This window comes from Xenopus laevis, chromosome 5S (assembly GCF_017654675.1).
Source record: "Xenopus laevis strain J_2021 chromosome 5S, Xenopus_laevis_v10.1, whole genome shotgun sequence".
Lineage (NCBI taxonomy): Eukaryota > Metazoa > Chordata > Amphibia > Anura > Pipidae > Xenopus > Xenopus laevis.
Genome location: NC_054380.1, coordinates 24,175,793 through 24,188,925, shown reverse-complemented (window position 1 = coordinate 24,188,925; position 13,133 = coordinate 24,175,793). Strand labels below are relative to the sequence as shown.

At 35.3% G+C, this 13,133-nt stretch overlaps 1 protein-coding gene across 29 annotated transcripts in view; it reads left to right on the top strand.

The window, feature by feature from the left end:
* Positions 1–13,133, top strand: part of LOC108717747 (neurexin-1) — an 830,073-nt gene that overhangs the window by 252,005 nt on the left and 564,935 nt on the right. For all 29 annotated transcript variants that reach the window (XM_041564308.1, XM_041564317.1, XM_041564316.1 and 26 more), the window contains one exon: positions 12,242–12,543. In XM_041564308.1, coding sequence (XP_041420242.1) covers positions 12,242–12,543 — 302 coding nt within the window. The remainder of the gene's footprint in view (positions 1–12,241; positions 12,544–13,133) is intronic.

Genomic DNA, 13,133 nt, shown 5'->3' with positions numbered 1-13,133 from the left:
AAGTCATCCCATATCTGGCCAGTCCTATACTCAATTTTCATCTGATTCATTAAGAATTCTATGGTTTAATTATACATTTTATAAAAGGGACGAATACGTTTTACCTGCAACTTACTAGCTGCTTTCAAAGTAAAACTCCCAAACTTGGCTGCCCTTTTATTAGACACCAGTGGGATCACCTGACTATAGTTGGAGGGGGTGGGAGCTACAACATGGAGCTGGTCACTGCTCTTGTAGAACTGTAACAAACAAGGGAAAGTTGTGCTCACCACTAGTTTTTAAAAAACATTAGGCGGGGGTGCAATGAGGGTGTGACCACAAAATACATATAGACAAATACAAGAGTCCTCTGCACTCAACCCATTATCAATATATTTAAGACAGAGACATTTTGTGCATACTGCTACTGAAAAATGTCTTACCCTTTAAACAAAACAGGGATTGTTTGTCCATATATTGCAATATATTTAAGCTGGCCAACTACGTCAAAGTCATCCCATATCTGGCCAGTCCTATGCTCAATTTTCATCTGATTCATTAAGAATTCTATGGTTTAATTATACATTTTATAAAAGGGACGAATACGTTTTACCTGCAACTTACTAGCTGCTTTCAAAGTAAAACTCCCAAACTTGGCTGCCCTTTTATTAGACACCAGTGGGATCACCTGACTATAGTTGGAGGGGGTGGGAGCTACAACATGGAGCTGGTCACTGCTCTTGTAGAACTATAACAAACAAGGGAAAGTTGTGCTCACCACTAGTTTTTAAAAAACATTAGGCGGGGGTGCAATGAGGGTGTGACCACAAAATACATATAGACAAATACAAGATTCCTCTGCACTCAACCCATTATCAATATATTTAAGACAGAGACATTTTGTGCATACTGCTACTGAAAAATGTCTTACCCTTTAAACAAAACAGGGATTGTTTGTCCATATATTGCAATATATTTAAGCTGGCCAACTACGTCAAAGTCATCCCATATCTGGCCAGTCCTATGCTCAATTTTCATCTGATTCATTAAGAATTCTATGGTTTAATTATACATTTTATAAAAGGGACGAATACGTTTTACCTGCAACTTACTAGCTGCTTTCAAAGGAAAATTGAGCATAGGACTGGCCAGATATGGGATGACTTTGACGTAGTTGGCCAGCTTAAATATATTGCAATATATGGACAAACAATCCCTGTTTTGTTTAAAGGGTAAGACATTTTTCAGTAGCAGTATGCACAAAATGTCTCTGTCTTAAATATATTGATAATGGGTTGAGTGCAGAGGAATCTTGTATTTGTCTATATGTATTTTGTGGTCACACCCTCATTGCACCCCCGACTATCTTTTCAATCCACTTGTTAGACTTTAAGATATGCAGCTGAGAATAGGATGCTTTGGCCAAACATGAAAGCTTACCACAATTCTGAGTCTGGATGTGATTAGTGGGTGGCAAACATTACCATTCATATGTGTGTTAACAATTAAAATATGTCTCTCAATGGCTAGAAGGAAACATTACATCCAGTTTTTTATGGTGTAAACGGGTGATTAGCTGTAAATTCACCCCAAAGCTTCCTCTCTGGATATCCCTCAAAGACATATGACATTTATGACATTCACTTGGCTATAAGAATGGTGACGCACCCGTTTTGTAAAATCTGTGCTCAGTCAGATGCAGTATTCCATGTCATTATGCCTCTGCCCTCACATATGGGTTAAAAAATGTTATGAGCCCTACTGAGCCTTAAACAAACCTATAAAATTAGAGGTGAGCAGATTGCTCGGGTTCAAATTCAACCGGAATTCATTTGAAATGCAAATTAGTTGCTCACCTCTGCTTGACAATCAAAACTACTTCACGGTTATATCTCACCTCTGAGAATTAAATTGAACGTTCAGAATATGTTATATACTGTCTTATACTGTATAATATTTTATATGCTGATATAAGTGTTGCCATTTGAAACAACCCATCTACCTTAATGAAGAGAGGAATCTTCAGACTCTCACAATTCTTCTCTGCTTCATTAAAAGAAACTGGCCAGGAAAGTACAAAATATTTTAGGGAAATTATATATATATATATATATAAATCAGTGACCAATTTTTATTGAGAACTGTTTCGTAAATTGGTATCACTGGAGAAAATGTTGAAACGTATCCTATCTTTACATCATATCTGTCTTGCCAATATCAATGTAATACTGTCTCTTTCTGAATACGCATTGGGGCTCACATGCACATTCACTCACATGCATATTCACTCTTTCTCACATGCACATTCACTCTCACACTCACTCTCACACTCACTCTCAAATGCACATTCACTCTCATACTCACGCTCACTCTTACATGCACACTCATACTCCGTCATCTTTCACCAGTATGTACTGTAACTGCTTCTTCACATGTGACTGAAGGTGCTGTCTCTGGTCCTATTCTCTCATCTCTTTCTCTGGCCTCTCCTACCACCTTCATACTAACAGCACCCATATCCTTTTCTACCGCCATGACTTTAACCCCATTATAGAGCTGAAAGTTATACAATTGTAGGGACCTATAGGTTTAATATTTCCATCTGGTTTTAAATCCACACACTTCCTTATCTCCCTAGTTGATGGGCACATACCCATGTATCCAGTTACTTCATTTACATGGTTCAGTTATTGACCTACTGGCCAATGTGCTCCTGGTGCCTGGTTATGGGTGGATCTTCCTCTTTGGCTTCTGGTTGCTGACTCAACTGGATATGTTCCAGGGAGCCTGGGTACAACAAGGGCCAGTACAGCTGTCCTGCCCTAGAGGTAATTCAGGGAGAAGGGACCCCGTGAATGAACCTTAGCCAGAGACAGGTTAACTCAGACAAAGAGAAGTTAAATAACATGAGTAGTCTGTCTCCTACAAGGATAGTAGTAGGCAGTAGCTCCCCTAGGCTCTAAGTTTGCCTATAGTGAAGGGACCAGTCCACAGCTGGATAGGGAATCAGACTTAGATTTATTCTCCCTGATCATTCCACTGTATGGGATCCAGAACACACCTGGGCATGCCATCCTAGAGGTGCACTTTCTACTACCCTATTACTTCCACATCTTGCTGTCTCTGCCTAACTGTACTGGCATATTTAACATCTGCACTACCTTACCTCGGTTGATCTGTGAGTATTAACCCTGTGGATCATTTGTGTCTGACACATAAACTTGTTCTATTGTTTGCTGCAAGAACCTCCTGGTGTCTCTTTTGCCCAGGTGCTGGAATGAAGTTGCAGGTTACAAGCAGTTTCTTCTCTGCATTAACCATATGGTTTGAGAAAGTGATCTTCAGACCACACTGAGGTGTAATGAGAAGAAAATTGCATCAACTCTGTTATTAAAGGGTATTCACACTAACATTTCAGTTCCTCTGTATCACTCTCAGTTAAGCTTTTTTTTGCAGTGTAAATATCTTTCTGTTGGTGGTAGGGAAATTCTAACAGTGAAGTGGAAGTCTCAAACAAGTTGGGCTAATTTTATTACTATACCTCAAAGCAAAGCAATTTTGCAATATAATATGTTTTTATTTTACAAGTTTAATTTAAAAAAAATTGCATTAACTTGAGTTCCAATCCCCATGATAACAGAAAGATAGGCAGCACTTATTTCTAGTGACTGAAGTGTGGGTATAGTTTTTTCAACAGGCAGGTCAATGCTCTAGCACTCCTTGGACCTTCCCAATGTTTTCTGCTCTGGTCCTTAAACAATAAAAAAAATTAAAGTGGTTTCAAATTAAAATTCACCATGTCCTATGAAACAATGACATATAAACATTTTCAAGGTGACCTGTATAATGAAACTGCCTATTAATTAGGATTTTCATGTAATACTTTTGGACCTCCAAGCAACTCTGGGAGTTGTCTCTATGGTCATATCCTTTATCCCAAGCTACCAAGGGCTAAATCACCACTGAAGAATAAAAAAGACAAAACTGATATATGGACAAGGATAATAAAACCTACAGAACTCAAAATCACTTGTACAGTAGTTGTAAATAATTCTTTGCATTTCTATCTATCCTAGACTAGAGGTCTATGGAACTCCTGATCCCTCCGGATCCCTTTAAACAGTTAAACATTTTAAAAACGAAGCAGTTTATGGATAAACATATGAAATTTGTCTGATAACACATTTTAGTGAATTAATTTATTATCCTTAGTTATGTCATTTAATTGTATGTAATTTCAAGTAGGTTAACAGAGTGTTTGGTTACCCTTACATCAACGGGCCACTTTATTTTTGCTCTAAAACTCAAAAAAGTTTTGAGATAAAACTCAAATATTTTGAGAAATATCAAAAAAAAAAAAAAAAATGGAATGTAAAAACTCAGCATCTTAAAGGGCAAAACAGGACTGCATCTGCCTATTAGGTGGCAGTTATGAGATATGACTTTCTATACTTTTGTGATCAAATATTTTTCTGTAATTTATTATTGCAGTTAGTTAAAAATTGTGATATAACAATGGTATGTTGTTGAAATGCACTGTACTTAACATGAATGAATCACCCATTAGACAATTTAATGAACAATATAACATTTAGAGGGAACCAAACTATTTATTATGGTTATATATATGGCAAGTATGATTTTGTAATTGAAACTGCAGTATTACTATAAAGATAACATAAACAACTTTATTGACTTTCTAAAGAGCATTTGAGGGATACAGTGTGAAAAAACGAATTTTAATGCGTTAAAATTGAAACCTTATTGAATACATTAAGGGGCCGATTCACTAACTTCGAGTGAAGGATTCGAAGTTAAAAAACTTTGAATTTCGAAGTGTTGGGCTACTTCGACCATCGAATGGGCTACTTTGACTATGACTTCGACTTCGAATCGAAGGATTCAAACTAAAAATCGTTCGACTATTCGACCATTCGGTAGTCGAAGTACTGTCTCTTTAAAAAAAACTTCGACCCCCTAGTTCGCCATCTAAAACCTACTGAACTCAATGTAAGCCTATGGGGAAGGTCCCCATAGGCTTTCCTAAGTTTTTTTGATCGAAGGATATTCCTTCGATCGTTGGATTTAAATCCTTCGAACCGAACGATTCGAAGGATTTAATCGTTCGATCGAAGGAATAATCCTTTGATCGTTCGCTCGTACTATCTGCGCTAAATCCTTCGACTTCGATATTCGAAGTCGAAGGATTTTTAATTCCCCCTTGGTGAATCGGCTCCTAAAAAAACATTTTTTGTAGTATAAAATCAGATTATGATATAACTTTTATGAAGAGGTGAGCAGGCTCTGGGATGGCAGTGATCTACTTGATGTGATCTACTTGAACGTTGCTAAAGCATTTTTTGCTTGAAAACTTTTTTTGAGTTTTTTGTTTATATACTTGGAAATGTCAAGGTTTTTTCAATCCAATTTTTCTACCAGAAATATTAGTAAATAAGCCAATTTTGGTAAAATATGAGAAAAAAAATAGTTTTAGTAAATAACTCCCTTAGGGGCTGATTCACTATGGGTCGAATATCGAGGGTTAATTAACCCTCGATATTCGACTAGGAATTGAAATCCTTCGACTTCGAATATCGAAGTCGAAGGATTTAGCGCAGAAAATTTAGATTATTCCTTCGATCGAACGATTAAATCCTTTGAATCGAACGATTCGAAGGATTTTAATCCAACGATCGAAGGAATATCCTTCGATCAAAAAAACTTAGGCAAGCCTATGGGGACCTTCCCCATAGGCTAACATTGACTTCGGTAGCTTTTATCTACGGAACTAGGGGGTCGAAGTTTTTTTTAAAGAGACAGTACTTCGACTATCGAATGGTCGAATAGTCGAACGATTTTTACTTCAAATCCTTCGATTCGAAGTCGTAGTCGAAGGTCGAAGTAGCCCATTCGATGGTCGAAGTAGCCCAAAAAAACCCTTCGAAATTCAACGTTTTTTTACTTCGAATCCTTCACTCGAATTTAGTGAATCAGCCCCTTAATGTATGATCTTTGAAACTTTAAAAAAAAGAAACCTTTTCCAAGCTAAACGGTAGTATTACTGAGTTTTGTTTGCTGGGCTTTGTTGAGTTGACTCCATCTGCATAAATAGGCACATCATGTGATATATTTATATCTACATAGTATTCTTATTACTTGTCAGGTTACAGTTTTCTCTGAAGTTTCCAAGTGAGTTATATATGACTATGCTATATTAGAGAAATGTCTTGCTGGCTTGTAAAATGTGTTGTGTTATTTCTGAGGAGATAAACATCTGTCTTGCTGTGTTGCAGAGCTATCCTTAATATCAATAAAGAAGTTTGATATTAGCAGATTTTACTTTGATACTAAGAGCAAGTCTTTCTTTGTCTGTCTCTACTTGATAATCCTCCTTATGAGCTCACAAATGCACAACTAGTTCTTGGGGCTTATTTAGCAAAGTATGCAAATATTGTCCTCGTTTTTTCATCTTAAATAAGCCACCATCATTTTCTGCCAAACAGCTATTTTATCGAAGTCTCAGAAGTATTTTTTACAACTAAAAACAGAACATGAACACAAGCGGGATCAATAGATCAATAATAAAAGAACCCTTCAATCTATTGCATACATTGTATCTATGCCGTGTAGGACATACTGTATAGGGTGGAAAGTATCTATAGATATAAGTGGATTATAGATGAGGTGCCTCACTAAGGTTCAGTTTAATGTTGTCAAAAATCCATTAAATTGCCAATTTGGAAAACAGCAACAACAGGGGGAGAAAATAAGGCACATAACATCATAATCACTGTTTAGAAATTTACTTTTTAAGTGACTATCATGTCTCTCTTAGCCTGGTAATCATTGAAAGGGGGTTGCAATACACATATCATTCTAGGTTGTTAAGTGTAATTATTCAGATTTTCAAAAGCCACTTAATAGTTCAGTGGTAAAAATTCTTAATTTGGGATCTAATCATAATGCCTAAAACAAAGTGCTTTACCATATGCACATTATGCATGCTAATTAGCCTTAATAGCATTATAGTGCATTTGTAGCACATTTAGTACAAGTCATGCAAAATAAATGATTTCCTTTTTGCATAATTTCTTTGCAGCTTTTTTTATGATGAACACAGAATATTTTTTTCATAAAACAGTCACTTTTTTCAGTTTATTTTCTTTTATTATATATATTTTTTTATTTTTACACTTTAACTGATTTAATTGAAAACATTTACATAAATGAAATATAACTGATTTCTGTATTTAAGAAAATACAACAAGATCTCCCGTGACTGTTTCTTGTTCAGGGCTTAATGCCTGTATATTCTGTGACAAACACTTCTGTAAAGGAAACTAATGACTATGCTCATGCTTTCTGAGATCTTGAATATTTCAGGTGTGCTGTTGCTAAGTAACAGAGTCGCACAACTTCTAAGTCTAATAAACCTAAAATTAACAAGACATTGTGTTCTTGTGAAAACCAGGACACCATTGAACTGAATAGAAACACAGCATTTTTTCCTGCTGTTATTAAATCTATTATACACTGCTGAAATAGTATTCAAATTATTTAATAGAATAGCATGGAATAGATTTATTAATCTACTCAAACTCAACAATTAAATAGATGTAGTGCCTTAGAGACAAACTTTGACCTAGATCACTCCACTCCACAAAATTTCTAAATTCTACAATCCATATGGTGCACCAACCTCCCTGGAGACATTGTGAACATGGAGTTGAAATGTACAGTATGTTTAAAAATAATAGTCTGTATTATGAGAAAGGGTTGTGAAAAATGCTTCAAAAGAACCTTTAAAAAACAGTATTAATGATGGGCGAATTTGGGGCGAATTCGCGAAACAGTGCCGGCATCTCGTTTTTTACGCCGGCGGCTATTCGCGGGAATTCGTGCCTGGCAAATAAATTCGTCCATCACTATACAGAATGCAAAGAATGTGCATACTAGAAGTTTTTGTCACAACCAGAGAATTGCAGAGTTGCCATGAGTTGCCCAGCTACCAGTAATCTCACATTACAGCCTAAAATGTAAAAAAGATGTGGGAAAAGCATGTGGAAAACTTTTTTTTTTTCGATGTCGAGTTTTAGTGGTTTTAGTTGTTTATGAAACAGTGACTAAACTTCCATTCTCTAAAACCACGAATGTCATTTTATTAAAACATCCAAATATAAAAAGTGAGAACAAAAAAAGAAGCTCTGAACGATTCGATAAAAAATACTTATACCACTTAGGGGCCAATTTATCAAGGGTCGAAGTGAAAATTCAAAGTAAAAAAATCTGAATTTCGAGCGATTTTTGTTTACTTTGTGTACTCTGAATAGGCCAAAATTCGATTTGAATTTGAAAAAAAAATTGACAATTTGAATATCGAAATGTATCATGTACTGTCTCTTTTACACTTTCAACTTTCACTATTCGCCATCTAAAACCTGCTGAATTGCTGTTTTAACCTATGGGGGACCTCCTAGAACCTATTTGGAGTCATTTGGTGGATTTTAAAAACTTTTTTTTTTGAGGGGCAAATACAACGTTTCGAATTCGTTTGAATGTGCTAAAACTTCGATTTGAACGATTCAAATGCAGTCTATTTAACCGAAGTTAAAAACTTTGATTTTTTTTTAATACATTTTGATTTTGGTCTTTTTTTATTTGCATTTCGAAGTTATGGGAGTTAAGAAAAACTCCCATTACTTCCAACCCCTGATAAATGTGCCTCTCAGTGTCAGCCCTACAGATTTTACAGTCTCTTATGTAATATACAGTATGTACATATATGATGTTGAAGTATTTGTTCTACATAAATCCATTCAGTCTTACCACGCATGTAGCTCTTTGTACAGGTATGGGACCTGTTATACAGAATGCTTGGAACTTGAGTTTTCTGGATAATGGATCTTTATGTAATTTGGATGTCCATACCTTAAGTCTACTAGAAAACCATAGAAACATTATATAAAACAAATAGGCTGTTTTTTAGTGATGAGCAAATTTTGTTTGGCAGGCATGGATTCGCCACAAAATGTAATTTACATTTAAAATTTTTAATTGATTGATTATAATGGAGTCTATGCGAGTTTTCTGGATAATGGGACTCTGGATTATGAATTCAATTATTAAATATTCTTTCATTATGTACCAACAATGTAACATTCCTCTGCTGTAAGTGTTGGTTGGAACAAGGGTTGAGTTGCAAAAGCTAGCTGTATCTTAAGCATTTGTCTTCTAATTCTATATCAATTTTTATGCTCTTTCCTCTTGTTTTTCTATAATGTAACATCCCATTTCTGGGTTTATGATGTTTAAGTCACACAAAGCTTCAATTTAGTTACAATCATAATTACAATTTAAACTATCTGTATATGGGTTTTGTGTATATTAATTTGGGAATGTGGCAGTTGCCCACAGCAAGCAATAGCAGGAGTTCTGCTTCTAATTACCTGTTCATTTTTATGAAATTATTGCTCTCAAGTTTTTTTCCTGTTAATAGAAAATATGCTAGAGTTGTCAGTGAGATTTTTAATTAGCTGAGTCTCATGAAATATAGTTTCCAGAAGCTATTCTGCAATCTGTAACTAGACAATTAGAGAAAGGATAAATGTCATAGTGACAATATAGGTTAAGTAAGGATAAATGTACCCCCTATATATAGATACCCTGTGAGCTTTTACAAGTACCCTTATTATTCATATAACACTATTTCACACCCCAAAATAGACACCTATAGAGAAAGAATAGACGAATGATAATGTAACCATAGATTTACAGTTAAAACACCTTTAATGAAGAAGAATATACACTTCAACTGGAATATAATACCAAGAAAAATCCAAGATGGGCTACTGTAACTTCAAGCATTGCTATGTCCTGGTGTGCACCCATTGCCTGAAATCTCTATTGTTCAGCAAATCTCTTGTGTAAACATATTGATACCTATGGTACCTGACATTAATCCTTATTGCTAGTTGTTAGTTGCATGGCTATGGGTTTCTCCCCTACTTTGTTCTGAATTGCTATCTGCTTACACAGTGGAAAAATAATAAAAAACACATCTTGCAAATGCAGAGGGACCAATTATCTTAAAGAATCTTCTCAAAGTTTTAAAGGTCCTGGTATGTTCCAGTCATGGCTCTGTTGATACCCTAGAAAGGTATCACAGAATCCCACCTGGGCGCAATGCATTTAAAATGTTATTATGCTAAGTGTGAGTAAAGAAAAACAATGATTTTTTTTCTTATGTATTGGTTAAAAACTGGATTACCTTATTTTTATGTGTAGTGATTGAATACAGGTTAAATGATGACAAAATGTACAGTATACCTCAATATATATCCTCATAGAAGACATGCCTTTGATTTTAACAATAGAAAATGTTACATCTATACCTTATGATTGGATTTGTAATCCCCCCTCCAGTTCCAATTCTTTTCAGGCACAAGTAACCCCTTTTTATTGTTTTGAAGGCAGCATAGCTTTCAAGACCATTACAATGGGCTCCACAGAAATAGCCGAAGGGTCATTAAGGGGGTTAATATATTCATAGTGACTGATAAAGGTGGTAGAACCATGAGAATTCCGATAACAGTCAATAATAGTTGTGTTAAACAGATTCCATTGCACTTGTTGGAATTCTTAAGTGACACACAATGCTCCCTTTTTCATTGAAAATGTTCAGAAGAGTGCCTGAATTGGCTTTTTCCCCTTCCAGAAAATACCATTAGCTCAAACGATTTGCCTTAAATACTAAAGGAAGGTGTGATACATACAGAACTGTTAACCTTCTTAAAAGCTTTTTCCAGTCTTTCTAAAACCCCTGAGAAACTGATCTTATTTAAGCTTGGTATTCACAGTAAAATGATTTCTTTCACTGCCCTATAATTATAGTGTACGCTAGGAAAGTGCATCAGAAGTAAATCTTTTGACTTGTCAGTCTAATTTTGGTCAATTTCAACCTGAACATAGTAATTTTTAAATTAAAGGTAACTTGTTTTATTGCTTTCCTAGCATAATTTATGTAATCATGATCCTTGACGCATGAGGTAATAGATATTTTTAAGAAATTGCATTGATTGTTAAAAAGTTTTACACTGATTTCTACCCACATAAAAATTGAAAATTGTGTCCATTAGCAGCTTAGTTTCTTTGTCATTATGCATTTGGCACATTATTATTTTTTTCATAGAAATGTGGTTTCCCTGCCCCCAGTGCCTTCCAAGTGTTAAGCTTGGTTCTGCAGACATTTTGCCTGGCAATATTGGGTACAGTACTTATTACCTGACCAATAACTTTGCAGATACTATAGCACATGCTGCTCTTCAAGGAAAGCCATCTTGACCCATTCCTGTTTCTGATCTAGTGTCCCTGATATTCAGGTTCTAATATAATTTTATGACCTATTATGATCACCGGTCTACCTTCATGAACAGGGGCTGCTCTGGACCACTCTCTTTTCTTATGTACACTTAAGGGAGTTCCAGGGGGTGTAACTACAGAGGATGTAGACCCTGCAGTGTCGAGGGGGGGGCTTGTGTATAGAGATCCCGGTGAGCCCCTCATCGGTAAACAATTTCAATATATCTTGGTAGAGTAGGTCAACATTTCAATGTTTTTTGTCCTGAATTGAATTTGCTGTCGGCCCAATAACATCTAGTTACGCCACTAAGGGGTTGGGGTGTTATCTGACGATAACAACCATGCTACCACTAGATTCCCATTCACAAATTGAGGATTATATATTAGTAGGAAGACCATAAATTAGAGAAGGCAGAATGTTATTATTTCCAGTTTATGGTGCTAAGAAATCAATGAAGAATAAACTACATGCATAATGTAAAGGGATGATGCAGAAATCTGTTTTCATGGGAGTGAGCTGTTCAAAATAATAAAATTAGGACCTATAGGGATGTGTGTATTCAAGGTTGACCAATAGAGGGCCTACACCCAGTCCCAGATTCCGCTATGATCTCTCAGAAAAACTATTTGCAAATCTGTTGAGTTTTTGGTTAAAGTAATATTTATTTCTTAATGTCAAGCTTATGGGCTGATTTTGAGCCTCCAAACAAGAAATTTTCACCCTAACCAGTTGAAAAACAAAATATATTTCTATTCAGCATATGAACTGCTTTTCACTCTAAGAAATCTCTACCTTTACTTCAATGTTTTTCACTAGTATCTTTAAAAACTGGAGCTCTTTATTACCTTAATAAAACCAATGTCTGCCTCATAACTGACATATATATGTGCTTATGTTTTTCAGGGAAAGAAGAATACATTGCTACATTTAAAGGGTCTGAATATTACTGCTATGATCTGTCACAAAACCCAATCCAAAGTAGCAGCGATGAAATAACACTCTCATTTAAAACCCTTCAGAGGAATGGACTGATGCTTCACACAGGAAAATCAGCAGATTATGTCAATCTGGCATTGAAAAATGGAGCCGTCTCTTTGGTCATTAATTTGGGGTCAGGGGCCTTTGAGGCTTTGGTGGAACCAGTGAATGGAAAATTTAATGACAATAACTGGCATGATGTGAAAGTAACCAGGAATCTGCGTCAGGTAACAGTAAAATGGATGAAAGAATGATTTACTTGTTTTAAGATACAGTTAAGTACAAAATCTATTTCAGATGATTTATTATTCCTCACAAGGTTATCCTCGCACACTTGAGCAGGGGCAGATCTAGATAGTAATAGGACAAAGAAGAGTCCTATTATTAGAATCTATATTTGTTACATTTCTATTATGAGCCTTAGCAAGTACAAGACTTTTCTAATATCAGTTATTTTCCACCACAGTTGCATCTCATATTAAAACAGAAAAATGTTGTCATTATAAAAACCAAACTAACCTGGAATAAGAAGGGGGCCACAGCAATGCAAGAGCAGGTTAGATTTTGTAAAATTGATTCACATCTTATTCCTTCAGACAAGTATTGTTGCCAGTAACACTTTTTACAAATTTTATAAAAAAAAAATTAAAAATTCTGAATTCCTCTTTTTATTAGGACAGCATATGTATTACCAATATAAACAATATTGTCTCAAAAAAATGTATTCAATGGACACATACAAAACATTTGTTCTCTTTAAAAAGTATTTTTGTTTTATTTAAGATAAAATTTATATGAAAAGTTTCACTGTAGCTAT